This window comes from Rhinolophus sinicus, linkage group LG02 (assembly GCF_036562045.2).
Source record: "Rhinolophus sinicus isolate RSC01 linkage group LG02, ASM3656204v1, whole genome shotgun sequence".
Taxonomy (NCBI): Eukaryota; Metazoa; Chordata; class Mammalia; order Chiroptera; family Rhinolophidae; genus Rhinolophus; species Rhinolophus sinicus.
In genome coordinates this window covers 141322832-141349453 of record NC_133752.1, presented here as the reverse complement: position 1 = coordinate 141349453, position 26622 = coordinate 141322832, and the positions used below count along the sequence as shown (strand labels likewise).

At 36.6% G+C, this 26622-nt stretch overlaps 1 protein-coding gene across 2 annotated transcripts in view; it reads right to left on the bottom strand.

Moving 5' to 3' along the window:
* Nucleotides 1-26622, bottom strand: part of TAFA2 (TAFA chemokine like family member 2) — a 429252-nt gene that overhangs the window by 71185 nt on the left and 331445 nt on the right. For both annotated transcript variants that reach the window (XM_074325470.1, XM_019732468.2), the window contains exons 3-4: nt 11354-11506; nt 10173-10297 (exon numbers count right to left, since the gene is read on the bottom strand). In XM_074325470.1, the coding sequence (XP_074181571.1) occupies nt 10173-10297; nt 11354-11506 (278 nt within the window). The remainder of the gene's footprint in view (nt 1-10172; nt 10298-11353; nt 11507-26622) is intronic.

Sequence of the window (26622 nt, the reverse complement as noted above, 5' to 3'; positions counted from 1 at the left end):
AATTAAGTTTGCGAACTCACCCTAGAAAAAGTGCTACGTACCTCATTGCTCAGTATTACTATGGTCACCTTCGAAGTACTCCCCTTGGGAAGCTATGCACCGATGCCAGTGCCTAGTCCACCCTTCAAAGCAATTTTGGAACTCTTTTTCCAAAATGGCCATCAGAGCTGTCCTTGTATTACTCTTGATGTCCTGAATGTCATCACAATGTCTTCCTTTCAATATTTCTTTTATCTTCGGGTAAAGAAAGAAGTCATTGGGGGCCAGGTCAGGTGTATAGGAAGTGTGTTCCAATACAGTTATTTGTTTACTGGCTAAAAACTCCCTCACAGATAGTGCTGTGTAAGCTGGTGCATGGTCATGATGCAAGAACCATGAATTGTTGGTGAAAAGTTCATCTAACTGTTATTTTCACGCAGCCTTTTCAGCACTTCTAAATAGTAAACATGGTTAACTGTCCAGTTGGTACAAATTCATAATAATCCCTCTGATATCAAAAAAGGTTAGCAACATGGTTGCAACAAGTTCACGAACTTAAGTGTCAGACCTTGTAGGTACATATATCTTTTCAAATTAGTGTTCTCATTTTTTTTTTTTTTTTTTGATAAATACCCAGAAGTGGAATTGCTAGGTTGTATGGTATATCTATTTTCAGTTTTTGGAGGAATCTCCATAAGTTTTTCATAGGAGTGGCCCCAGTTTGCATCCCTACCAACAGTGCACTAAGGTTCTCTTTTCTCCACCTCCTCACCAACACATGTTATATGTTGACTTTTTGATAATAGGTATTCTGACAGGTGTGAGATAATATCTCATTGTTGATTTTATTTGCATTTCCCTGATGATTATTGATGTTAAGTATCTTTTCATTTGTCTGTTAGCCATCTGTATGTCTTCTTTGGAGACATGTCTTTTCATGTCCTTTGCCCATTTCTTAATTATTTCAGCACCATCTAGAGGATAACTATTCTCAAACTTCTATCTTGATCTCTAGGGTTATAGGGTTATATATCAAACTATCCACGTCATATCTCCACCTCATCATGTCTTTATCAGCTGCTGCTACCAAATAGGTCACACCAGAAATATATGAGTCTTTCTGGGATTTTCTCTTAGACTCACATTTTATATTTAATTACCGAGACGTATTGATTCTACTTCCTAGCCTTCCACAACCACACTATCTCAGTTTCCTATCTGAGTTTGGTCCTATTATCTTATACTTACCTTAATTCCCTGCAATTTACACAGTGTATTCAAATATACTTTCTAAAATGTAAATGAAACACTTCTTCTCTCCTACTTAAGATTCTTCAATGGTTCAGCATTGCTTAGGGAATAACATCTAAATCTTTTAGCTTGGCATTTAAAGGGTCATCATGATATAGACTCAGCTTGCGTGACTCCTCTTTCAGGCATTGCCCATCACTCACATGAAGTTACCCTATGAACAAGCTATGACCTTCTACACTTCCACGCTTTTGCATAAGCTTGGTGTTTTTGTTTGTTTTGTGTGTGGTAAAGTGAACTAGTTAATTCTGAATTTTTGTTCATCCTTTAAGTCACAAATGTATGGCTGCCAGAGATAAGAAACTTATTATTTCTGGATGGGCTGTAGCCCATCCAACATCACCATCTAGAGCTGACGAGAAGAGATTTAATTTTTGGCCTTAATTGTAATCCTTGTCATCACACAGAAAAAGCAAAATTGTTTTTTTCACTCCTACTGCTTCTCTTCTCTGAAGTAAATATCCAGAAAGTCCTATATGTAAGCCTAGTTTTTTTTAGCCCACTCAAATTTGGTCTCCAGAACTTTATTGGGTACCCCAGCTAAGTAGGTCTGATCATTACAGAGTGAAGCTCAACTCTGCCCTTCGGATTAGGCACAATTCACAACCAACTCTTCAGTATTCAGAGGTGGCTTACCCAGCAGAGAGCTGGGATTCACTCTCATCACAGAGAGAGTTGGGAATTGGGCCACATATGTTTTCCTCCGCAATCTCAGCATTTAGAATTCTGAGCTTGTGAGAATTTTTTTTTTTAATTTCTCAGCTATATTCGCCCCACTCTCCAACATAAGAAAATAAAATTGGATCTGAAATCATTGATTAAGGGATTTAAATTCTACAGTGAATATGTGAGGAGCAAAAGAGCTATAGGAGGATGTATATAGGGGAGATTACCTGTATTTTTTAACTAGAGGGCTGTTACCCCCACCACGGAAAAACGAAGAGGCATGGAAGCCCCCCTTGCTGTGTTCCTGGAACCTCTTTTTCTATTCAAGTCCAATGAGGTACTATTCCCTTTCACTAAGGCACTCCGGATAACCAAAAACAGATGAGTGTTGCCTCTCCCAGGAATACTTACTTCTGAACAAACATCAAGTTCTTCAACATTAAAAACAAATCCCTGACAGAATTTTCTCTCTCAGATCTCAGGGAGGAAGGAAATCGCACTCACAACTTAATTCACAGGATATAAGCAGTAGCCTAAAGATACACCTCACTGTTGCTAACGAAAATTCTATGATGCCCAAACTAGATTCCATTATACTGTGTGAACATCACAATTAATTATAAGATTATAAGCACAATACTCAGAGTAACACCTGCAAATACCTGGCTCAAATACTATAGAAGCATTTAAATCTTACAGGAACTTCGAAGCACTCATATGTTGTCCATTTCTCACTTTCATTGTAAAATTATAGACCAAGTCTTAGAAATATAGCCCTGATGATACATTTTCTAAAAAGTCTTTGCATGAATTTCTAATAACTGGAAACACATACCCAAGCAGATACTCTTGGCCCTATTAAATTAGTATTAAGTAAGTAAGCAGCTCCTAAAACACCAGGTTTAAAAATGTCACTTTTATTAATGATACTTCTAGCACATCTAGCTTGTTATCCTACCTAACTTTGGACTCAATTTCTAATTCAGGAAAAAAAATACCTTCAATATATTAATTCATTCCTGTCTATATCTCTTTATAAAACATTTATTATAGTAACTATACAGTTCCTTAAGTGCTTTTTATCCCCCAAATGTCCATATCATATGAGATTTTAAATCTTTTCTAATGTGAATTTCACTCAGTGTCTGCATTTCTTGTTACCATAGTAAAAAATTTTCACCTACTTTTCTTCATAAAAATCAATTGAAGGTGTTATACCATATCTAACTTTCCAGTAAGTTAAATGACATAGAATTAGCGGGTATCAGTATAAAACATAAAACATGCTCTTCCCACAGTTCTCTGCCTCGCCTAGTGGCAACTTCTTCATTCTATTTGCACAAGACAAACATTTAAGTCAGTCATGATATGCCTCCAATTATCCTTCTCACCATAAATTTGACACTTGCTTTGCTCACTCCACTCCAGCCATACTAGCCATCATTGCTACTCCTTGAATATGATGTTCCCAGGGCAGCTTCCATCACAGGTACTTTGTACTTGTTCTTCCCTTTACCTGGAGAGCTTGTCCTCCAGATAGGCCTGCGGGCCATCCCCTTCTCCATCAGGAACTCCATCCAACACACAAACTGCCTTGCTGAGCTCGCTTTGCCTACCCTGCCTTACTTTTCTATGGTACCTCTCACTATCACACATAAAATTATTCATTTTATTTTTTGTCTCCCCCCATCTGGTAGGTAGAATTCTAAAGATGCACCCCCAAGATTTCTGTCCCTTGATTATTCAAACAAACACTAATCTCAATATGCCATGGTTGGTTTGAAGATGAAGGAGGCAGTGTGATGAGGAAGCTGAAGGAGGTGAGGGAGTCTCCCACATGACAACCATTAGAGGAACAGAAGCCTCATCTGCACCTTCACAAATAACTGAATTTGGCCAATAACCTGAATGAATCTGGAAGCAGATTCTCCCCTCGGAATCTGTGCAATGAAACTCAGCCCTGTAGTGAAAAGGTGAAACACACCCCTTGATTTCAGCCATGTGAAATCCAGAGCAGAGAAACAGCCGACTGTGCCTGGATGTATGATCTACAGATCAGAGATTGTATAAAATCATTAAAGTGTGTAAAGTCAGTAAAATTCCAGCAAAAGAAAACTAATACCATGTTTCCCAAAAAATAAGACCTAGCCAGACCATCAGCTCTAATGCGTCTTTTGGAACAATAATTAATATAAGACCCTATATTATATTATATTATATTATATTATATTATATTATATTATATTATATTAATTTATTATATTATATTATATTATATTATATTATATTATATATATTTTAAAATAAGACTGGGTATAATATAATATAATACCCGGTCTTGTATTAATTTTTACTCCAAAGACTCATTAGAGTAGATGGTCTGGCAAGGTCTTCTTTTCGGGGAAACACGGTACATCCTCTTACGAGAGCAGGAATTCTCATGTGTTTATCTTTCTATGCTGTGCTCCAGAACCTAGGATAGCACCTGACAATAATAAACACTCAGATACTTGTCAAATTAATGAATACATACAGTATGCACAATCTTTTCCATGAAATCTGCATTTTACAAGATCTTATGAAATTTTTACCCCAAACATTGAAATATTTAAAATTAAACTGTAAAAGGTGAATTGATTTGAAAACTGTCTAATTCAGTAGTCTATATCCCTTCAAGGTGGTGGCGGCTGTCACTTCCATGGGGCAGATACAGGAAGCTATCCGATACTTCCTACAGTAGTGGTTTTCGAACTGCATGTTGTAACATATTGACAGGTCATAACAAGAATTTATTGGGTTGAAACAGGAAAGAAGGAAAGAAAACAAAAAGAATTTAATTATAGTGCAGTGTATATGAGTGTGGGTGTTGTACGTACGCTACATCACAGAGTAAGACATTTCTTACTGTAGGTATCATCAAAATATAATTTGAAAACTGCGGCCCTAAAGGTCATCACATCTGTGCTGTGGACCAGGGTGCAATTTAGGACCTGACCTGAGGTGAGATGAAGACAAATGAGTGGGGAATGTGTCTGTTAAGAATGCTGGTCAAGAAAGAACGACACTACCTCAGTCTGGGATTAAATTTGCAAAGCAAGAGAGAATGCTATGATTAAACAATTCTCACAAATTTTTACCACTTTAAGATAAGGAAATGTACCCTTTTTCCTCTTTCTGTGTTATTTGGCCTTGAACCTGAAGTAGCACCCCTGGGCACTGTTCAGACCCACCACCAGAACCATCCTGAGTCTTGGTACAAAATCTGGCAACATCTGGAAGGGGATGGCTTGGGCTTTAATCAGCAATTCATCACAGATGTTATTTCTTTTACAGGGAAAGGACTAAAAACCTAATGCTTATCTGTCTTGTGAGATCAGCCAGTTATAAGTGTCATATAAATTTAGCAGGAAAGGAAGTTAGAAATATTCTTGGCACATGGAATCAAGGACTAAATGTTGGTTGGAGGAAATTGAAACTGAATCTAGCTCAACATCCTCTTTTTTTTGGCAGATGAGGGAACTGAAATAAAGGCTTGTGCTATCCCGTTATTATAACGATGTTACTCTTGACTTCCATTTACCAAGGATTCGAATATGTGTGGTCAGTAGATGGCATAAAGAAGAGAACAATTCATTGCTCCACTCAAGGGCATACTGGTGGGCAGGGATCATGCCCCACATCTATGTATTCTTGTTAGTGCCTACTGTGGTTGGGGAAATTAAATAAGATAATACATGTAATGCACTTACCAGAGCATCCAAAACACAGTAAGAGCTACTTAAATGCTCTCATATTTGTTTGTGTTGCTTTGATTGTAATATGAGCATCACTATTATATAACTTTTGTGCACAGGAAATTCTTAATATCTTATGATTTTTATTGCATTATTTTATGCAATATTTTATGCCCTTAAAATCCATTTATGTTTGAAGAGACATTAAGAAATTATCTGCTTAAGGCACGTCAAATAAATGTGAAAGTGAAAGAATTTCAGTTAGTTAAAATATACCCAGCAAAGTTCTTCTTTCCTTAGGAAAAGACAATAGACCTAGGATTCGTGGTTCATGAAGATATTTCTAATGAAAACATAAATCTTGTATAATATGAAGTTAAGTTTACTTTTTCATAGGTAAGAATCAGACAGAAGAGCTGCAGTGACCACTGCTGTTTGAAGCACATACCAGTGGCCAAAGGCTACAAATCCTAACAGTAGGATGTGACTTCCATTAGGAGATGTTCCACAGAGAAAGAATATCAAAACATTAAAAGAAATGAATCAGTCTGTTTTTCTGAGGTTCTAACAATAGTATCAAAGTTTCCTTTTTCTCAAATCTTACAAGCTCCACAGCACCTTTCCCCCCCTGCTACTTTGGTATTATATAATTAGCATATAATTATGTGCTCTTTCACACTGGAAACACGGTTCTTTCATTAATGACTCTTTGAAAAGTTCTTCATTATTTATCTTTGAAAGTGAGTTTGAAATCAAAAGGCTTTTATGACTTTCCTTTTCTTTTTAAACTTAGGAGTTCTTAAAAGTAAGGCAAGAGATGGTTAAGGATGTCACAGACAGTCCTAAATTCCACCTGTAAAGTGAGAAATTGGGTTGAGGACACAAAGGTTGCATCCTCCTCTCTTCAGATTGAATGTCTAGGTGCAAAATACTGGTGTCCCTACATGGACTCCATTCATTGCCTTTTCCCCTTGTTAGCACAAACAGGAAATGGGTCAAAACAATGTTTCCTGACTCTAATAAAAATAATGTCAGTTCCAAATTAGTTTTAAATGAGGAATTCGCCCAGCTCCTGATCCACAGTCAGTTCTAGAAGGTGCTACACATCTCTACTGAGGCCACGCAAACTTCATTGTCATTTTTAGCTGCATGCTTTTTTTCTAGCATTGGTGTTACCAGAGCATCCCAGATTGGATATGGGCAATTATAAAGTAGGGTGTATGTTATTGCAAATTTTAATCATTTTTTGGGCAACTCTGCTTGCAGTGATAAAATCAACATATCATTCATAAGAGATGCAAATAAATGCCTTTGGCTGAGAGCAGCTCTTCAGTTACTTTGTAACCTATTCCTGCTTAACTTCTGGACTATCCCATTTGTGGCTGGGAACAGCCAAATCATTTACAACCTTACCAACAATGCATGAGGGTTCCCTTTCCTCCACATCCTCACCAACACTTTTTATTTTTATTTATTGATGATAGCCATCCTGATCAACATGAAGTGGTATCTCATTATGGTTTTTGTTTGCATTTCCCTGCTGATTAGTGACGTTGAGCATCTTTTCATGAGACTGTTGGCCATCTGTATGTCTATTTAGACAGATGTGTATTCATATCCATTGCCCATTTTTTAATAGTATTGTTTGGTGTTAAATGGTATGACTTTCTTATATATTTTGGCTATTAACCCCTTATCAGATGAATCATTGCTGAATATCTTCTCTCTTTTAGCAAGTTGTCTTTTTGTTTTGTTGATAGTTTCATTCACTGCACAAAAACTTTTTAGGTTGATACAGCCCCATTTGTTTATTTTTTTCTTTTGTTTCCATTGCCTAGGGAGACATATCCAAAAAAAAAAAAAAAAAAAAATACTACTAAGAGTTGTGTCAAAGAGTTTACTGACAATATTTTCTTCTAGAAGTTTTATTGTTTTGAGTTACATGTAAGTCTTTAATCCACCTTGAGTTTATTTGGCATTGGTATATGTTGTGAGAAAGTAATCCACATTCATTCTTTTGCATGCATCTGTCCAGTTTTCCCAACCCCATTTATTGAAGACACTGTCTTTCCCCACTGTATTTTCTTACCTCCTTTGTCATAGATTGATCATGTAGACATAGATTTATTCCGTTCTATTGATCTGTTTGTCTTTTTATGCCAGTACCATGCTATTTTGATTACTATAGCCTTGTAGTATAGCTTGCTATCAGGTAGCGTGCTACCTCTAACTTTTTTTTGCCAGGTTAATGGAGAGTTCAGCTCATATTTGCTGCTTGCTGGCTAGTTTGGGGGATGGCTCAACAAAGGAGCAATGGTGTCTTCTGTTGCTTTTGTCCCTGGAGAGAGCTTCCCCTCCAGCTGTCCCCCTGAAGCTAGTCAGTTCAGTTCTTCCCATCATGAAGCTGGTGCTTTTCGAGCGGCTGCTACTGTGCTAGAGCCCAGAGTAAGTGAGTGTGTGTGCAAGTCCCTCAAGAGTATTGCCTGGGTCTCCAGCAGGCTTTGTCTTAGTTGGATGCAATCCCCACTGACTTTCACATCCTTATGTATGGGGACTCCTCTTCCTGACTCTGGTGCTCAAGGCTGGGAGCTCAAAATGGGTCTGGGACCCCTTGCTCCTCGGGGGGGCGGGGGGAGAGTCCTCCACAGCTACGATATCCCTCCTGATTCTTTATTGCCACACCATAGGTGTGGAACCTGCCCGTTCCATATCTCCTCCTTCTTACCAGTCTCATTGGCGCTTCTTTATCCTTAGTTATAAAACTTCCATTCAACAGTCTTCAGGTTGTTCTATAATTTAGTTTGTATTTTGATTGGGTGGAGGTGAGCACAGTGTTTACCTACTCCACCATCTTGACTAGAAGTTTCTCAAAATTTTGCTTCTTTATGGCCTCAGAGAACTTATCTAGATTGTTTTGTGAGCCAAACTAGCATTCATAATTGCACATATTTTTTCCTGGCCATTTGGAATTCCATGATGTTCCTTTAGTTGAAAATGTCTAAGTAGGTTCATTTTCACCAGCACTCTTTTTCTTGTGATGTTAAAAAAAAAAAAATAATTTGCACTCAAGAAGCTCCTTCTTTCAAGCCTTCTTGTCTTCTCTTATAGAAAAACAGACTCTCAGAATTGTTAGCTTCCTATGTCCACTGAAGTGAAGTGATAAAAACAAAATTTAGTTGTAGAGATCTATTTTTTTTTAAAAATTGTTTTAGAATTTCAAACCTTCAGCGAATTTCATGAGTGATATTGGACTAAAAATTCATAGCGTTAGAAAAAAATATATTTTCATGCTATAAATAGCTTATAAGGAAATTTTATGTTGCCAGAATGTTTTTAACAAATCAGTATGGATTATATGCTAATTAACTTAATACAATTATTCTAATTAACTGATCATGCGCTCTGTGGAATTTGGAATGGTATACCAGCATTTGGCCAAGAAATTAGTCACAAATAATTTGACAAAATATAAAGTTATTACTTATAGTATTGAAAACTTGGTGACTTCTGTGTATGTCTGAAGGGTCATTACTTGGTAGACTGAATTATATATCTGATGGGATTATAAAATAATCTTCATGAATATGTCCAGATAAGGTTTTAAAAAAATTGCTGATGTCAAACACTACCATAAATTAACCAGTCTCTATTTTTATGTTACTTTTTTCTGAAACATCCCCTTATACCATTATTCTGTTTTAGTCCCCAATTACTCATTTCTAATCAATAGTCTTCTTTCCCCTCAGAGCAAAAAGCAAAACAAGACACAAATTTCACTTGCAGATTCTACAAAGAAAAGAATTTAAATTCTGCCAGTCCAGAATATCCACTGAGCAAATTTATCAAAGAATAAAGGTAACTAGTTTTCACTTCTCTCCCATCCCTCAGATGTCAGTCATTCCAGGTTGAAATGCATCATTGTCTAAAGAATATTGTTTTCATACTGGCCTATGGAATGTACCATGCTAATATGAGCTCTTAACAAATTATTATTTATAGTCACATCAATGAACTATGTCCATATAAAGATTTATATCCTATTAGAAAACTATTTGTTGATCCAGAAATCAGGGAGCTCAGAATAATTTCATAAAAATGAAAGAATCTTAGTTGGCAAATTTTATTGAGTCGTGTAATATAAAATCTTTTTTGAGAAATCTATTCTGATTACTGCCTACAAGAAGAATAAGGGATGAGGATCACCTTCCCAGCATTTTTAACATGCATCCTTGGAGGGTTTCACATTACTGTTAGTATCCAATGAAGGAACAAACAGTGTTTGTTGATTAGATAATGTGACAGTTGATGGCAATCTATAGAAGATGTTTTTCTGAATGAGATAAAAACAACCTATTAGAAAATGGGGGAAAATGTACCATGGAAATCTATACTCTCATTCTGCAACCACCACTTAAAGATGTCACTGCACATGCTCTGTTAATTCAGAGACATTTTTCTCTCCCAAGCTGGCTGTCCACTTACCCTAGTTGTTTTCACTTTATTCCCAGAGGAACAGCTCCATCCTTTCCGATCTGGAAGAACTTTACATTCTTCTCCCTCAAGACATGGCTGCATATGGCACCACCATTTCTGTTCCACTATTGAAGCTACAGGAGATAGAAAGATTGATTGTTTTTCATTTGGGTTTGTTAAGTCTCTGGGTGCACATTTAAAGGGACAAAGCCACCAATTTCCCACCACCGGGTAGACTAGGTTTTGAGGTATGCATCTTCTTTTATCCAAAAAGACTAAATCTGTCTAGATTTTTTGACTAGAAGAATTTTTTAAATTTTATTTTATTGTGGTAAGAACACTTTGAGTGAGATGTACCCAATTAACAAATTTTTAAATGTACAATATAGTATTGTTACCTAGTATATAGTATAGGCAAATTGTTGAAAGATTATTTTATGTGAATATATAGGCTTCATGAAAACTAATATATTGGAAAGAAACTATGAGTATGTATGCATGCACTGATTCACATAAACATAAGAAAATAAGTCCATGACCACAGTAGGCTGAAAATCATGAGGGCATTAGAGTTAACGCATTTTTTTTTTTTTTTTACTGTGGGCAGCAACCACCATGACAAGGAACATACCATGCGAATATGAGCACTTAATATTATTTAAGATAAATAAATTGGCCCATATAAAGATTTATGTCCTATTGTAATTAGGAGGACCCTCAAGTAAAAAACTTAATATTTTTATTAATCTTCATGATAATATTTCATGCCAATTCTATCCACAGCTAAACATTCTCTCATATATATGGTGTTTATTTTTTCATTCTTAAGAACAATCCGTGGATTTAGAAATTCATACTATTCAATCAACTATTTGCATCTTTCCCCATTAATTTACACTTGCACATATCCTGGGCTGGCAAATCAGTGTTTCACAGTATCAAAGTAAGAAGAACATGGGCTTGTTGGAACCTCATTATAATGCCTATTGTTACAAAACTGCATAAGATCTTAGACCTCCTTCCAAACAATTTTAGATTTCAAAAGTGCCCTCCAAATAACCTCATATCAACCACATCATCGATAGTGTGGTCCCCCAGGATTGGCCCTAGTCAACAGCATTAGAGTGGGGTTCCAGTTCTAAGCATTCCCCAGCTATATGCTATCTCAGTGAGCAATGTAAAAGTCGCACCATCCACGCACGATGGAGCAGCTCGTGTGGTGCCTGCCACCTGCCCGGGGAAACAGGAGCACTTGACTGTTTGTGACCGTTCTTCTATCTTGTTCTTATTACAGCATCTGTGGAGTGCCACCACCTCGCAAGTGCCCGTTTTAACATGGTGAGCTGTACAAACAAAAACAAAAGATGAGACAACACTGAGAAAGCTTTGGACACTTCTCTCTCTTTTTAATTAGAATTGCATTAAATATAGCTCTATAAGGGATCCACCATGCATGAAACTAGAAACACAATGATGCTGACTCAATAATGCAGATTTGATTTCTTTTCTAAATGTGGTAGAACCATTTCCGTCAGTAAATGCTTGGTGAAGCAGGATCAATTAGTGACTAGATTAAAATAAGCTGTTAAAACAGTCTGAAATAGAAAAGCAATCTATGGTGCCATCAAAAACATATTTATTTGCATATGACTTCTTTTTACACCTTTTTGTTCAACATGTTAATCAAAGGAAGGTAAGCGCATTGACAAAGTACTCGGCAATGGGGCTGAGGGTTGATAAAGGTTATGTTCTCCTGGGGGTGAGTGTATAGTCCAGCAGGGAACCTCTTTTTAGGAAGAGAGAATGAGGAGGGACATTCCCCGTTCTTAGTATTCTTCTGCATAATTTCCCTGAAAATGAATTAATTGGGTGCTTCTTAAAATTGCTATTATTTTGCCAAAAGTTCCAGCTAGTCTCAAGACCAAACAAAAATCATTCCTTCCAATTTTGCCTGAGGGGACAACTGCCACGAAATGGCACCAAGTACAGCCAGAACTTGGAAGAATTTAAATCTAGTCCAGAAACCCAGTCTAGTAAGCTATGAGGGTCCCCTGCCATTTTTGTTCACCTTGTAGGATGATGAAATTTTGGGGTGATTGAAATTTTTGAACTTCAGTTATCATATTATGGTAAGTTCTACTTTGCCATCATCATTTTTTTCCCAGCATTTCTTCTTCAAAATATTAAGCTTACCATGAAATGATAAAGCAAAAGTTTCATCTGCTAAAAATAAAAATAGCTTAGAAACAAACATTCACTGAAATACTATGCTTTCAGAAGTTTTAAAACTGCGATTGCTATAAAAACAGAAATTTCAATAGAAAAAGTAGTGATTTGAAGTTGTTTAATGTATAAATTTACAGACACATGGTAAATGAGATCAGCACATCATGCATTTATATTAACCACTCTGCAGTAATGCAGGTTAGACAGCTCGTTTGGGGTTTTTCTTGTGAGAGACAGCAAATCATACACATTGTCCACCTCATCCCTCCCTGTGAGACCAAGAAACTCAGGTGTGAAATATAGCTTTAAGAAGCAACTACCATTTCCAAGGTCACAAAGATTTGTCTGCCCCTGTAGATACAAATGGGAATTTGTGTTTGATTCAAGCGCAAAGCTATATCTACAAAAGCTAAAAACTTGAGAGTCACACTTTTGTTCATATCCTCTCATGATCTGGAAAATATTTTCTTAGCTAAGGATGACTCCGTTTGTTTAATTGACTGACTGCTTTGTGTTATATTATACAAGTCATTATACTGCTTTCTACACTGTATGTAGTCACATTTTAATTGAGTCAGTACCACACATGGGCGGGCATGGTTCTGAGTCCTGTGGATGCAACAATGAATAAGAGGGACACTGACCCTGCCCTCAAAGGGCTCATGTTCCTGTTGAGAAAACCAATAACTAAGTTAATGATTAAGTATGACAATTAAGTATTAGATTTTTAAGCTCCATGAAGGAAATGCAGTAATGTGATTGAGAATCTTAAGCAGGGAAGAATGTATATTTTAGCAGGAGTCTCAGGGAAGACGTCTCTGAGGAGATAATCTGAATGATGACCTGAGTGAGGAGAAGGAAGTATCCATTATGAAGATCTAAGAAACGACAAACCCTCCAAAGGGAAAGATCAGCAGTGACGGTACGAAAATGGGGAAAAGCGTGGCATATTCTTAGGACAGCAACATGCCAGTGAGGCTGGAGTGTAATTGGACAATTGAGAGGTCACGGGAACTGTGTCAGAAATGTAGGAAGATCATGTAGGGGCTGGTATGTCACAGTAAGGAGATTTCATTGTCATCGAAAGGGAAAAGCCTTTGGGTAGAAATGGAGTCATCTCATTAATGCTTTAGAAGTTTACTCGGGATGCTCTTAGAGAAGGAACTGAAGAAAGAAAGAATGGAATCAGGGAGACTCATTATGAAGAGGTTGCAAGAGTCCAGGTGATGTATGATGGAACTTAGACTAGATTGACAGCAGCAGACTTGGAGAGAAGTAGTAAGTTAGGTATGTTTCCGTGTAGATTTGTTTTGACTTGTGGAGGAAAGGTATTAGAGGTTAGTCCTAAGGTTGTTCTGAGCAATTAGAAGTGGGTGGTTCTGGTGGATAGAGAAGTCTTGGGAAAGAGAATTTGGAAAAGATGGGTTGGGTTAGAATATTTGTAGTTGTGTTTTGTCTGTTAAGTTTGATATCCTTATAAGACACCCAAGTAGAGCTGTAAATCAGGCAGCACCATTTATGAAATAGAGCTTAGGGAAGAAATCTGCGTTATAGATACATACTCAAAAGATCTAAGCCAATAGGTGATATTTCAAGCCGTAGACTGAATGAAATTGCCATGGAAAGGTTACCAGTAAACAAGAGAAGAGGGGAAAAGAGGGAAACAGCAAAAACAGACTGTTAAGGAACAATATGTGAGGTATGAGAAAAAGAACCCAAGATAAGACATGGAAAACCAAAGAAGCTGCAAGTTTAATTATATAAAGAGAAATAATTGACCATTAAAGTAATGATGTAGTGGTTAAGAGCATAAAATCCAAAAACAGAATAGCTGGGTTCAGATCTAAGCTCCTCCTGACAGATGGGTAACATTGGGCAAATTCCCTAGGATCTCTGAGTAGCAGTTTTTCATGTATAAAAGAGGGATATTAATAGCACCATCGTCATAGGATTGGTTTGAGAATTAAATGAGTTATTATGTATAAAGTATTTAGAACACTGCCTACCTCATAGTAGGCACTCTGTGTTAGCTTTTCTTATTAGCATTTTGAACTTGGTATAAGTCATCTTAGTTGCTGATGAAAATAAAGTCATGATTAAAGTATGTTTAGTAGAGAATGGGATGTAAAACTGTACAGACACTTATATTAACTGTTTCGTGGAGATTTTCTGTGAAGCGAAGAAGGTAAATGAACAATAGCTAGAATAAAGCATGGAGTCAAGGGAATTTTTTAAATGGATGCCATAAAAAGCATGCTTACTTGCTGGAATGATCTGGTAGAGACAGAAATAGTCAACATAGGAGAGAAAATGGGTAATTAAAAAAGAATGTTCTTGAAACGGAAAAAGGAATTGACATTCAAGGCACCTGGGGAGGTTGGCGTTAGACTGGTGTGGGGACACTTAATCCATTTTACAGAGAGTGAAGGGTGATATGTAGATACAGAGGCAGGTAGATGTGAGTAGGTTAGGTGGTGAGAAGATGAGGCAGTTTCTAATCTGACTTCATTTAATTTTTCTATGAGAGATGTTTGAGAAGAAAAAAAAAGAATATATGAAGTAAATATCTCAGAAAGAGGAAAAGTACATTTACTGGGAAGAGGTAGTAAAATTGCCTGGTAGGGAGTGGGCTGACATGTACTATAAACTGCAATGGACACAGTGGAAAGGAAGAAGGGGTGTGATTACAGAGCAGAATGGAGGTAAATATCTCTGTGATAGATTATTTGGAATGGTTGGATTTTTTATAGTGATTTAGGGGAAGAGATATAAGTCATGATGACATTAATCCTGCAAGACTTCTTGAATGGAACCCAGGTTAGAGATATTAGAGCTTCTACAGATAGTGAAGCTGTTAGGCAGAGCACCAAGCTGACACAGCTTTGGAGAAAGTTCTATGGTGGCTCGGGCTCTGTTCTCTTCCATAGACCTACGGCAGCCAGGAGAGGGTCCACCAACCTCTCCCCTGAGAAAAAAGGCATTTCAACACCAAGGCCATTTTCGCATCTTTGTTGTAAGATTTTATCATACATTGGAAAAGAATTACAGGTGAAAACTCTTCATCTATTTCCCCTTCCTGATAACAAAATTTTTACTTTCTCAGACAAGAAAAATAAGAGGAGAAAGTCATTGTAGTAGTCACTAGTGCTGTCCACCCCATATTTCTGATTCTCTCCCTTCTGGACACACCGTAGTTCTGTACGTCTCTGACTTCTCTACCCCATTAAATTTAGATGTGTCAATGTGACTTGCTTTGGCCAATGGAATGAAAGCTACATAATATGAGTCACTTATGACCAGAAGCAAAGGCTATGAGTCTGTGTGGACAATTAACATATGACAAAGGAGGCAAGAATATACAATGGGGTAACAACGGTCTCTTCAATAAATGGTGTTGGAAAAATAAGAAAGACATATGCAAAAAATGAAACCAGACAATTATCTTAAACCACTTATAAAAAATAAACTCATAATGGATTAAAGACTCAAGTGTAAGATCTGAAACCATAAAACTCCTGAAAGAAAACATAAGCTGTTAGCAGTATTTTTTGGATATGTCTCTTCAAGCAGGGAAACAAAAGAAAAAGTAAACAAATGGGATGGACTACATCAAACTAAAAAAGTTTTGCACAGCAAAGGAAATCATCGGCAAAACAAAAAGACAACCTACTGAATGGGGTGATGATATTCATCAATGATACATCTGATAAGGGGTTAATATCCAAAATATATAAGAACCTCATACAACTTAACATCAAAAAACAATCCAATTAAAAACTGATTAGAGGACATGAGTAGATATTTCTCCAAAGAGGACATACAGATGGCCAAAAGACATATGAAAGGATGCTCAACATCACTAATCATCAGAGAAATGCAAATTAAAACCCCAATGAGCTATCGCCTCACACCTGTCAGAATGGCCATCATCAATAAGTCAACGAACAAGTGCTGGCAAGGATGTGGAGAAAAGGGAACCTTCATGCTCTGTTGGGATTGCAGATTGGTACAGCCACTATGGAAAACAGTATGGAGGTTCCTCAAAAAATTAAAAATAGAACACCATATGACCCAGCAATTCCACTTTGGGTTACTTGAACTAATCCAAAACACTAATTGGAAGAGATATACACACCCCTCTATTCATTGCAGCCACAGCATGGAAGAAACCTAAGTGCCCATAGGTAGAAAAATGGATAAAGAAAAGGCGGTATACTCATATATATACAGTGGAATACTACTCAGCCATTAAAAGAACAATCTTTCTATTTGCAACAACATGGATGGACCTAGAGGGTATTATGCTAAGTAAAATAAGTCAAAGAAAGCAACTGTCATATGATTCACTTGTATGTGGAACCTAAAAAACTAACAAATCAGAAAGAAATTCATAGATACAAAGAACAAACACATTGGTAGTTGCCAGGTGGGAGGGGGTTTGGAGGAATGGGTGAAAAGGTAAAAGGATTAAGAAGTACAAATTGGCAGTTATAAAAATAGTCATGGGGATGTCAAGTGAAAGCATAGGGAACATAGTCAATAATATTGTAGTAACTATGAATGGTGCCAGGTGGGTGCTAGACTAATTGGGGTAAATCACTTTCTAAATTATATAAATGTCTAATCACTATGCTGTACACCTGAAAGTAATATAATATTGTATGTCAATTGTAATTGAAAAATACATTTGAAATAAAGAGCTAGTGTGATTTGCCACCTTTCTCCCCACCAGCCAAAGCAACCAATTATATCCTTGACAGTGGAGACTATATCCAGCTGTGAAGAGATATGAACGGAGTCCCCACCAACCATGATGGACCGATGAGTGAGAAATAGATCTTAGATTGTTACAAGCCTCTAAAATTTGGAGATTGTTTATTACTGCCACAAAAGTTAGCTAACCCTGGCTACACAGTAGTACTTTTTACTGCTTTCTAGATCGTTCAGTGGGGTATGTTTTCCCAAATGCATTAGTTGGTGGATAAGTCAGTGAAGTATGATATCTCAAAACCTGGATCATTCTAGCTTACTGGAGTCAATGCAGAATAAATATGAAAAAAATGAAAGTTGTTTAGATATTCAAAGGATTGTAATGAATTTTTCCACAATGGGATGACCACATTAGCTAAGTTCAGTATGTCAGGGCTCTTGTGAAGCAAGTGTGCTGCTTTCTTCTTTGAGGACAAAGGAAGTGAGTGATGTCCATGTGGATGGTATAATGAAGAGAAGGATAAGGTGGTTGCTGCACTGGGAAGACAGAGAGGCGTGTCCCCTTCAGAAAACATGGTGACAAATGCTAAGAGATTAATAATAAATGTGACCAGGAAGAGCAAGCCTGGCAGACACAGGCCTTCTGCCGTAAACCTTCTCTTCCTTGTCTATGAATAAAATACACTGACACACAGGTTTAGTTTCCTCATGAGAAATGGGATTTTTGTGAAAAATTTCTCTCAGCCTTCGTTGTTCTCATTAAAACTGAAGTTGTAAAGCTTACTGTGGGGGAATGAGAGAGGGAAAACTAACCTTTTTAAAAATAGAAAAATGAGAGGTGGATGGATAATCTTGTACTCAAAGAGTCTGAAGGCATAGTTGGGGAAAATATTGCTCAGTATTTTTATATATGCTGGTACATATGCCAAGTGAAGTGAGATCTTAAAACAAGGAAATGAGTCTTCTAGTAGAATTTAGTTCATCTAAGCATGGCCTATATATACGTATGTTTAGTTTTCTTGTTTGTCTAAAGTGTATCTTAACTTCTTATGATAACCAAATTCTTGTAGACAAAGTCTAATTTTTCCTGTAAATTGCTCAGCATGTGGTATGTGTTTAATAAATGGAACACAAACAATTTACGAAGGTAAAACTAATTCCTGTGGTTTTCTTTTAAAAGGTTAATGAGACTGTAAGAAATTTAAGCACTCACTAGAATTCTCTACACAGATTCGACAGAGCTCATGATAAACTAACCTAATCAAATATTAGGGTTTTCCAAATTAATAAAATAGGCATCATAAACAATCACTTAGCTTCAGAGTAAAATGATGAAGAGCCCCCTGGAGAAGATACCAATGAAAAAAGAACATTTTTTTTTAATGTCACGATTCCCATGTTAAAAAAGAAAAGAAAAAAAACAAACAAAAAACCTTTCTGCTATTCTGCTATTTTTTTCCCACCCTAGATGTGATACATAAACCCAAAGTTGCCTCTTCCATTTTTGTGAAATGGCTAGAGACACACAGGTTTAATTCTTATGAAAACAGGGATACCAATCTTACCTAGCTCTGATTGTTGCCTTTCAAGCTTATTACTTTATGTCTTATTTCAACAATGGGATCATTCGCCCTATAGTGCTCCAGACACATGACCTTAAGAAACTGCCACTTAACTCGTATCTTAAGATTCCTAAAGTTTTGCAAAGCTATTATGACTAATATATTCTGGCATGAAATCCTATAAGGCATTTTAACTAAACCTTTGTTTCCAACTACTTTTTTACCTACTGAAAGGAACTTCACCATGGGGGGGGGGGGAGAATCTGAATTAAATAGTATTTGGTTTGTATGCATACATAGATTTTTAATATAACATATATATTATAAGTTTATATACATATATATGTTAATATGGTCACATTTTATGCATCACCTGTGAACCAACTATAAATACATAGGTATGAAAAATGGGTTCACGATAGAATAATATTTGTGCAAATCATTCACCTTGGGTAGAGGTTGCTGGCTTTAGGCTAAGAGCACAAAGATTATATATATATATATATATATATCACATTCTATATGTAAGCATAATTCATTCACTTTGGAAACAATTTGTGGAATAATGGTAATTGCTGACATTTACTGAATTTTCACTGTATGCCATGCATTATTCCATTTTATGATCACAGCAACCATTCAAGAGGAAACTACAATTATCTCCAACTTACAGATGAAGAAACTGAGCCATAGAAATGCTAAGTAACTTGCCCAAGGTAAAATAGCTAGTAAGAGACAAAGCCGGAGATGAGAGTTCAGGCAATTCTGCTTTCAGCAACCATGATATCCAACACTGTCCTTTCCTGCCCTATCTGTAGAGCTCCACATACATGCAAACACATCCAACAGCCTAGTTCCAGATGATGTGGAGGACACAGGAAGTGTATCACCATCCCACATGCAATGTTTGGGAGCCTCAGTTGGGGCCTGGTTTCTTGAGTAAACCCTTAAGAAGTCCATTCACTTTTTAAAGAACTGGTTTGTTCATTTCTAAAATGGTTCCATAGAGTCTTTATGAAGACCAAATGAGATAATGTGTGTGAAATTACTTTTAAATTGTTTAGCAACTTGAATGTTAATTATTTTTACTTTTAACATAATCAATGAATATCAAAATGATGCAACATATATAAGCTATAAAGATATAGCTGTTAGGGAAACTTATCTACATTTTATAAAAGTTCTAATTTCATATTTCTAATCTATATTATACACACACACACACACACTTGTGTTGACATGAGATGCATAAAAAAAAAATTGACACGTAAGCTACAGAAGAGAGTAAATTTAGCGTCAAGTTGTGAATTTGTACCTACGTGGTTTCCTCTCCATTGGATTTCAGTTCTTATTTGTATTCTGATTTGTCTCATTAGTTCTGAAATTTGGTTTGTCTCCATACACTCCTGTTTAATAGTTTTACCCAACTGGACTAGTTCCCCAGAGAATCTACATTACACATTTTAAGCAGAAATAAAGTATCACCTACATGCACCACCAAGCACCTAAAATGCAAGCTAGTTAGTGGATTTAGGTTGCTGTAAATCACTTTGAATGGAAAAAATGTGCTGAAACAAAAACTTTTTGAGGCAGCTAATTTTTTACTTTAATTCATTAGAATGAGAAAATAGGGCACATTTTTAGACTTTCCGGCAAAGCAATCTAATTAAAAGAAATGGTCATTTAAATAGTTCAATGAAATTTCAAAAGTTTGCATAATTTATGAAGTCAGGATGATCAGGGAGGAAATAGCAAAGTACCAATGACATTTTTACAAAGGCTTTTTTTCTAAAACTTCCATTTTATATGGGAAAAATAAAATTATTGGGGAAAGACAGATTGCCAGTAAAGAATAATAACCCTAATAACAGTGCTGTCTCCATGAACAAAAGCAAACTCTCAACCCAAGGCTGTACCCAGTCTATTTTAAGAGAAAGAAGCAGAACAGAAGATTCACTCTTGTGACAATTTTAGATTCATGTCTCTCCAGTTTAATCATGAACATCTTGTACATTCTCATTTGAACTGAGAATTGATACTGAGGAAGACAAACCTCAAGGAACAATGTGGTCTCTTTATCAACTGCCCGGCAACTTTTGCTTGTTAGGCCTGCTCGGAAAAATAAGAACTAGACCAATCAAATCCATCTCTCTAGAAATCTGGACTAAAAGTCAAGAATTGCCACATGGAAATGGGCATTTGAGCCCACAGGTCATCTGCTATCAGGAGTCAGATGACCCACAGAGAGCTTTGTACACCTCATGGTGATGAGAGCTAGGGACCCAGAGGAAGCAGACAGGACAGGGAACTCAGCACAGGTGCAAAGCGAGGTAAGAGAGAAGACACCAGCTTCCTTTGTGTCTGCCCTTCCTGAGGTCTTCCTGAAATTTTTGCTGAATTTCTGAAATATTTTATAAAATAGGTTTCAGCGAGCCCTTTTTTTGTCCTGAGGTCATTGAATGTCTCTGTTTCTTGACCCCTAAAATGTATTAACTGGGGTATTTCTCTTTTTCAAATTAAAGTTATAATTAATAAAAGCTGATTATAGTAGAAGTAATTGTACCCTCACTTTTAAGGGCAAGAGACAAGTTTCCATCTTCAAAATGGGACCCAGGAAATTCACAATCCAACAGTCACACTTTCTACTTGATCCTCATAGTGAAACTGACATTTCAAACGATGACCTAAGGCCATCTCAAATTACTATGAAAAGAATAGGGTCCATTATAATTTTTTTAATGTTTCTAATAGCAAAGGCTAAAAAAGATTTTCTGCTTAATCCCAAATTACACACACACACACGGGAAGGATCAGAATATTCCCAATCCCTACACACTGTAGGAGTCACACTGTTCTTTAATGATTATATTCTTATAAGTGTTTCTAGGAAAGAGGGCAGTACAGCCTAGTGCTTTCTGACAAAAATGACAGCGAGTAGAGAGGTGAAAAGAAAGATGAGATACTTGGGCCCTCGTGCATAGTTCTTTGTCCCTGAAGTGTGTAATGTTGAGTAAGTCATTTAGATCTCTGGGTCTCTTTCCTCACCTGCAAGATGAAGAAATCAGACTAGTATTAGAGTTAATTTAGAGTTAAAGATCCCTTCCAATTCTAAAATCCCATAAGTTTATGAAATGAACAAGTTTCATTATTATGGGTACAATATATTAGACCTATCAGAAAACGAAGTCAAGCAGATTTTTTTTCAGTTGCTTCAGACTAACATAAATTAACTTCATTAAGTGACAGAACTTAATGAAAAACTGAGAAGGGAGTTTATGTGATTTATATTTGGGATATATTTCTTACCGGTATGAAGTCATGAATCTTAACTGCACAGTATAATGTTCACTACAAAGTCAGCCTACACCCTCATTTTGTTTTATGTACAAAACAGTTTAATTACTGTTGATTCCATGAGAGCAGTCAACAAAAGTTAATGTAATACAATGTTAGTTGTTAATGTTAATGTAGTACAAGTTAATATAGTTTGAGCGAAGATTTTGAAGTCAGATAGCTTAGGTTCAAGTCCCAGCTTCAAAAGAGAGTGTCTACCTATTTACCAAGCCTTCTTTTTCTTTCCTCCTGGCCATACAATAGCCTGCATTTTCCAGTCTCCCTTGCATGTGACAAGTGGAATGTGAGTGGAAGTGAGTTATACTTCTTCAAGACCAGGCCTACAAAAACATTCCACTCCATCAGCCACTCTCTTCCCCTTTCAGATAGATGTCAGTGCCAAAGGTGACCTTGATGAGCCACCACCAGCCTGGGTCCATGAATGATTGTAGAGGAGAGATCCATCCCCTGACCCTAACTGGTTTCACATACAACAGAAATACACTCAGGCTAGTTTAAGGCAATGAGATTTACAGGTTTATCTGTTACAATAGCAAGTACTAATTGATATGCAATAATATCCCTATCAATGGACCTAGGAAGGAGTCAGGTACAGTTCAACTGCTTCTTAAGGGAAATTATACAGTGAGTAGAAAGAGTAGAGCTATGGCCTAAATGTTTGTGTCCCCTCCAAAGTCATAGGATAAAAATCTTATGCCCAAGTTGATAGTATTAAGAGGGAGCACCTCTGGAAAGTGATTAGGTTTAGTGCCCTTTTAAAAGAGGCCTCCAAGAGCTAGTTCACCCCTTCTGCAATGTAAGGACACAATACGAAATCTGCAACCCAGAAGAAGGCCCTCACTCAACCATGCTGTCACCCTGGTCTTGAACTTCCAGCCTCCAGACCTGTGAGAAATTTCTGTTGTTTGCAGATCTCTGAGTCTCTGATATTTTGTTATGGCAGCCTGAACAGATCAACACATACAGAGAACAAAAAGATGTGATTTGAAAGCATTATTTCACCTCTTTATGCTTTAGCTCCACATCAGTAAAATGGGAATTATAATCTCATGTACCATAATGGGTGGTAATGAGGATCAATTGAGTCAACATTCATAACGATGCTTATATTTGATAAAGAGTAACTGTTAGCTGTAATTATTATGGAGGCTAAGAAAACCTTACTTAGACCCCTAAATCTATTTATATAATGTAGCTATCTAAGAGCGAATCATTGACTTTTAGAGACTTTAAGAATAATAAAGTCCTATTTTGCCATTTCACAAAAAAAGAAATTGATGGTTAGAAAACATCTACAGTATTCACTAGTTCAAGATCACAGAGTTAGAGTGGGGAAGATCTATAACTAGAATGTAGCTCTCTTAATTCCCAATTCAGTGTCACTTCCATTACCTAGCCCCACATCTCTTTGCTCATCAAATGTCTCTCATTCTGCTCCCTGTTCACCTTAATTGTTCTCCCTCCTCTACAACTTTACCTCTACTGACTTAATTTAGGTATCCTTGGCATCTTTCTTTTTTTTTTTTTTTTTGCACAGTCATGAGGGGCCCCTGAGTAATCTGCCTATTTGTTACCCTGTTCCCCTACACACACATAAACACATACATTGTACCATGGTAGATCTTTCTAAAGTTAAGCCCAGGGTACAAAACCGTTCTTGACTCCTCATTATTCATAGAATAAATTCAAATTCCTGGGCATAGCCTAAGCATCGTTCCATCAGCCCATCTCTGACTTCACTTTCTGGTGTGCTCTTCTTACATCCTACACTGACGTCATACAAACTATTTAAAAAATATTATATCTTTACTCAGGCCACCTCTCACTCTTTCTTGAATCTTTGCCCTCCTTTTCACCCTATCCCCCACCCCTAGGAAACACCTACCCCATCTTTGAAGTTCAGAACATCACAACACCTACTCTATGAAGCTGATAATCAACCCCTCACGTAGACTGGACCATTCTTCTCTGATTAACATTTTCATATTTTTCTGTAACATTGTTCTATACTTACTCTTTATTTCCTTCTACTAAATTTTGAGGCCCAAATTCATGATTATTCATCTCTGATTCCCCAGCTTAAGACACAGTTTGAGATCCATAATAGAAAAATCAATATGCCCGATGAATAAAGGAATAAATAAATGGTTTATTACAAGACTTCTCAAAAAAGAAAATTAAAATTAATCATTTTTCAAGTCCAGGCTTAGATGAACTTACTAGAAGTCATAAAAAAAAAACACATTTGACCTTGATATTTTGTGGATATATATGTAGGCATGCTTAATTCGTTCTTTTGGAGAGCCAAGTAGGGATTCAGAAGGAGAAATACAGTCAGTGAGACCTGGATTGGCACGTGAGAAGCCCTAGGTTCTATTTCTAGAACTACCACAAACTAATCTTTGGTAAATCGGTTAGTCTCCCTAAGTCACAATCCATCATCTCTAAAATTAGGCAGTTAGCCATATATAATAGTAGAACATTTAATATCATGTAGTAAAGACCAAAAATGTGATGTCAGCTAAATTATTTCAACCAATAGCATTTGTCAAATGAAATGAAAGCCTAATATAATCAATGAAAGCCTATTCATCAGAGAAACAGTGTGACATTGTACTCTGACCCAGGAGAGCTCAATTTCGCTCCCTAATTTGTCAGGACAATTCTTTGAAAAATCACTTTACTTATTTGGACTTCAGTTTCTTCAACTACAAAAGTAGAAGTTTCTCTAAGTTTCTGAGCTGAAAATATGTTACACCATGTGCTGTGTAGAAATCTAGATGGATAGAGGCACTAACGTCATTTAATTTTAGGAAATAATTATCCCCTGATAAATAGAGAAGGATGAACTTCTACTATTTCCCATATCTAATTCTGCAGATTCATAATCCCATGCCCTTCTGTATACAGGTTTTCTACATCTGGGGTATTTTTTGAAGCTAGCAAGACACCTATAAACAGAATAAATCAGTATTTTTCAAGAATGAATAACATCACTGTCTTTCAACAAAATTTTTCTCACACATAGAACATTTGTTTTGTACTCAGTGATTGACATGAAAAGCAAATTTAGGTTATCTTTTCTCTACACTTCAGCAATTTCAATGTAGAATATCTAGGTTCTGAGTGTCATTCTAGATCAAAAGGATATAAATCCTAAGTCAAGTTATTAAAGAAGACTAGAGGCTTTTTTTTTCCAGTTTTTAGAAGAAAGATGCTAGTAACTCTTTGAGAAACTATATTCTGTTCTACCCATTCACAGTATAAGGATTTCATACTGCCATATCAGTTAAGTTTTTGTTATTGATAGCTTCTGAAAATGTCCTCTTTAAAAATAACTTTATATTTCATTTATGATGTGAAAATCAAATGAGAATAGAAAAGTAGCAATGTGTCGTGAGAGGGTCACTGATTCCTGGCAAGTTGGGAAATCTGTGTCCTTTGCACTCCACTACCAATTAACCATGAGATCTCTGCTGACTCATTTACATACTGAAGATCTATCCATCATCGATTAAGTATCAGGCATTGGGCCATCTCCTGAGAATATAAAGTCAAAGGAATAACCATCCCTGTTTAAAAGCAGCTTAGAAGGCAGTAGAGGGAGAGAGCCATGCACACAAAAAGTAAAACTGATAAAAGAGCCATGATGGAAATAGCCACAAATATACACAAGATTTAAAAAAAGAAATCATTTTCACCCAGTGAGGGGCAGGTATAAGAAGAGAGATCAGGAAAGAATTCATAAAGTTGATGCTAATCTGAATTTTGTAAGAGGCCTGAAAGCTTGGCCAGTCACATCAGCAACTTTGGCCTCACTTTGTTTTCACTTTGTTTCCTGATCTGGACTAGATGATCTCTAAGCTCCCTTCTGGTTCTAATTTTTTATAATTGTATGCACATCTTTAATAACAACATAGAAAGGTATGTGTTTCTGTTTTGTTTATATATGTATATATTTAACCATGGTACATATACTACCAAAACCCTGTATTAAAATATTTCTAATACAAAACTTTCTAAAACACTTGTCTTGCTTCTGTAAATAGTATCTCCTGAACATCTTTACCTTTTAGGTATTAATGTTGGCCATGATTATAGGCATCCAGTCCAGGTGTGTGCTGGAAGTGTAGCTTTATGCAGATACAAGAACACAAAACATAGTATGAAACGTAGAAGTGGATCCTGACCAAATGACACACCAGGAATTTATTTCCTTGAAAAGTTCCCTGGTGGTAATTAGTCTTTTGGTAATTTGCCTTTTTCTCCTAAAAGTGAAGTGAACATGTACAGTAACATGCCCTCCTGGGCAGCATTAAATGGACACCATCCAACCAAACAAATTAATGAAGGAAAGTCTACTGCAGCCTTCTGGTGGAAGGCAGCGGTGTCCGGCAATTACAAGAGGAAATCAGACTGATGCCAGCTTTTACACAGCTGTCACTAGCTGTGCTACTTTGAGCAAGTTACAGTTTTGTCATCTGAGAAGCAAGAATAATAAACTTAATTTATTTTATTGATGGGCAGAATAAGAGAAAGGCAAGTAAAGCTCCTAGCACTGTACCCAGCACGTAGACAGTGCTGGGTGATTATTGGCTATTATTACC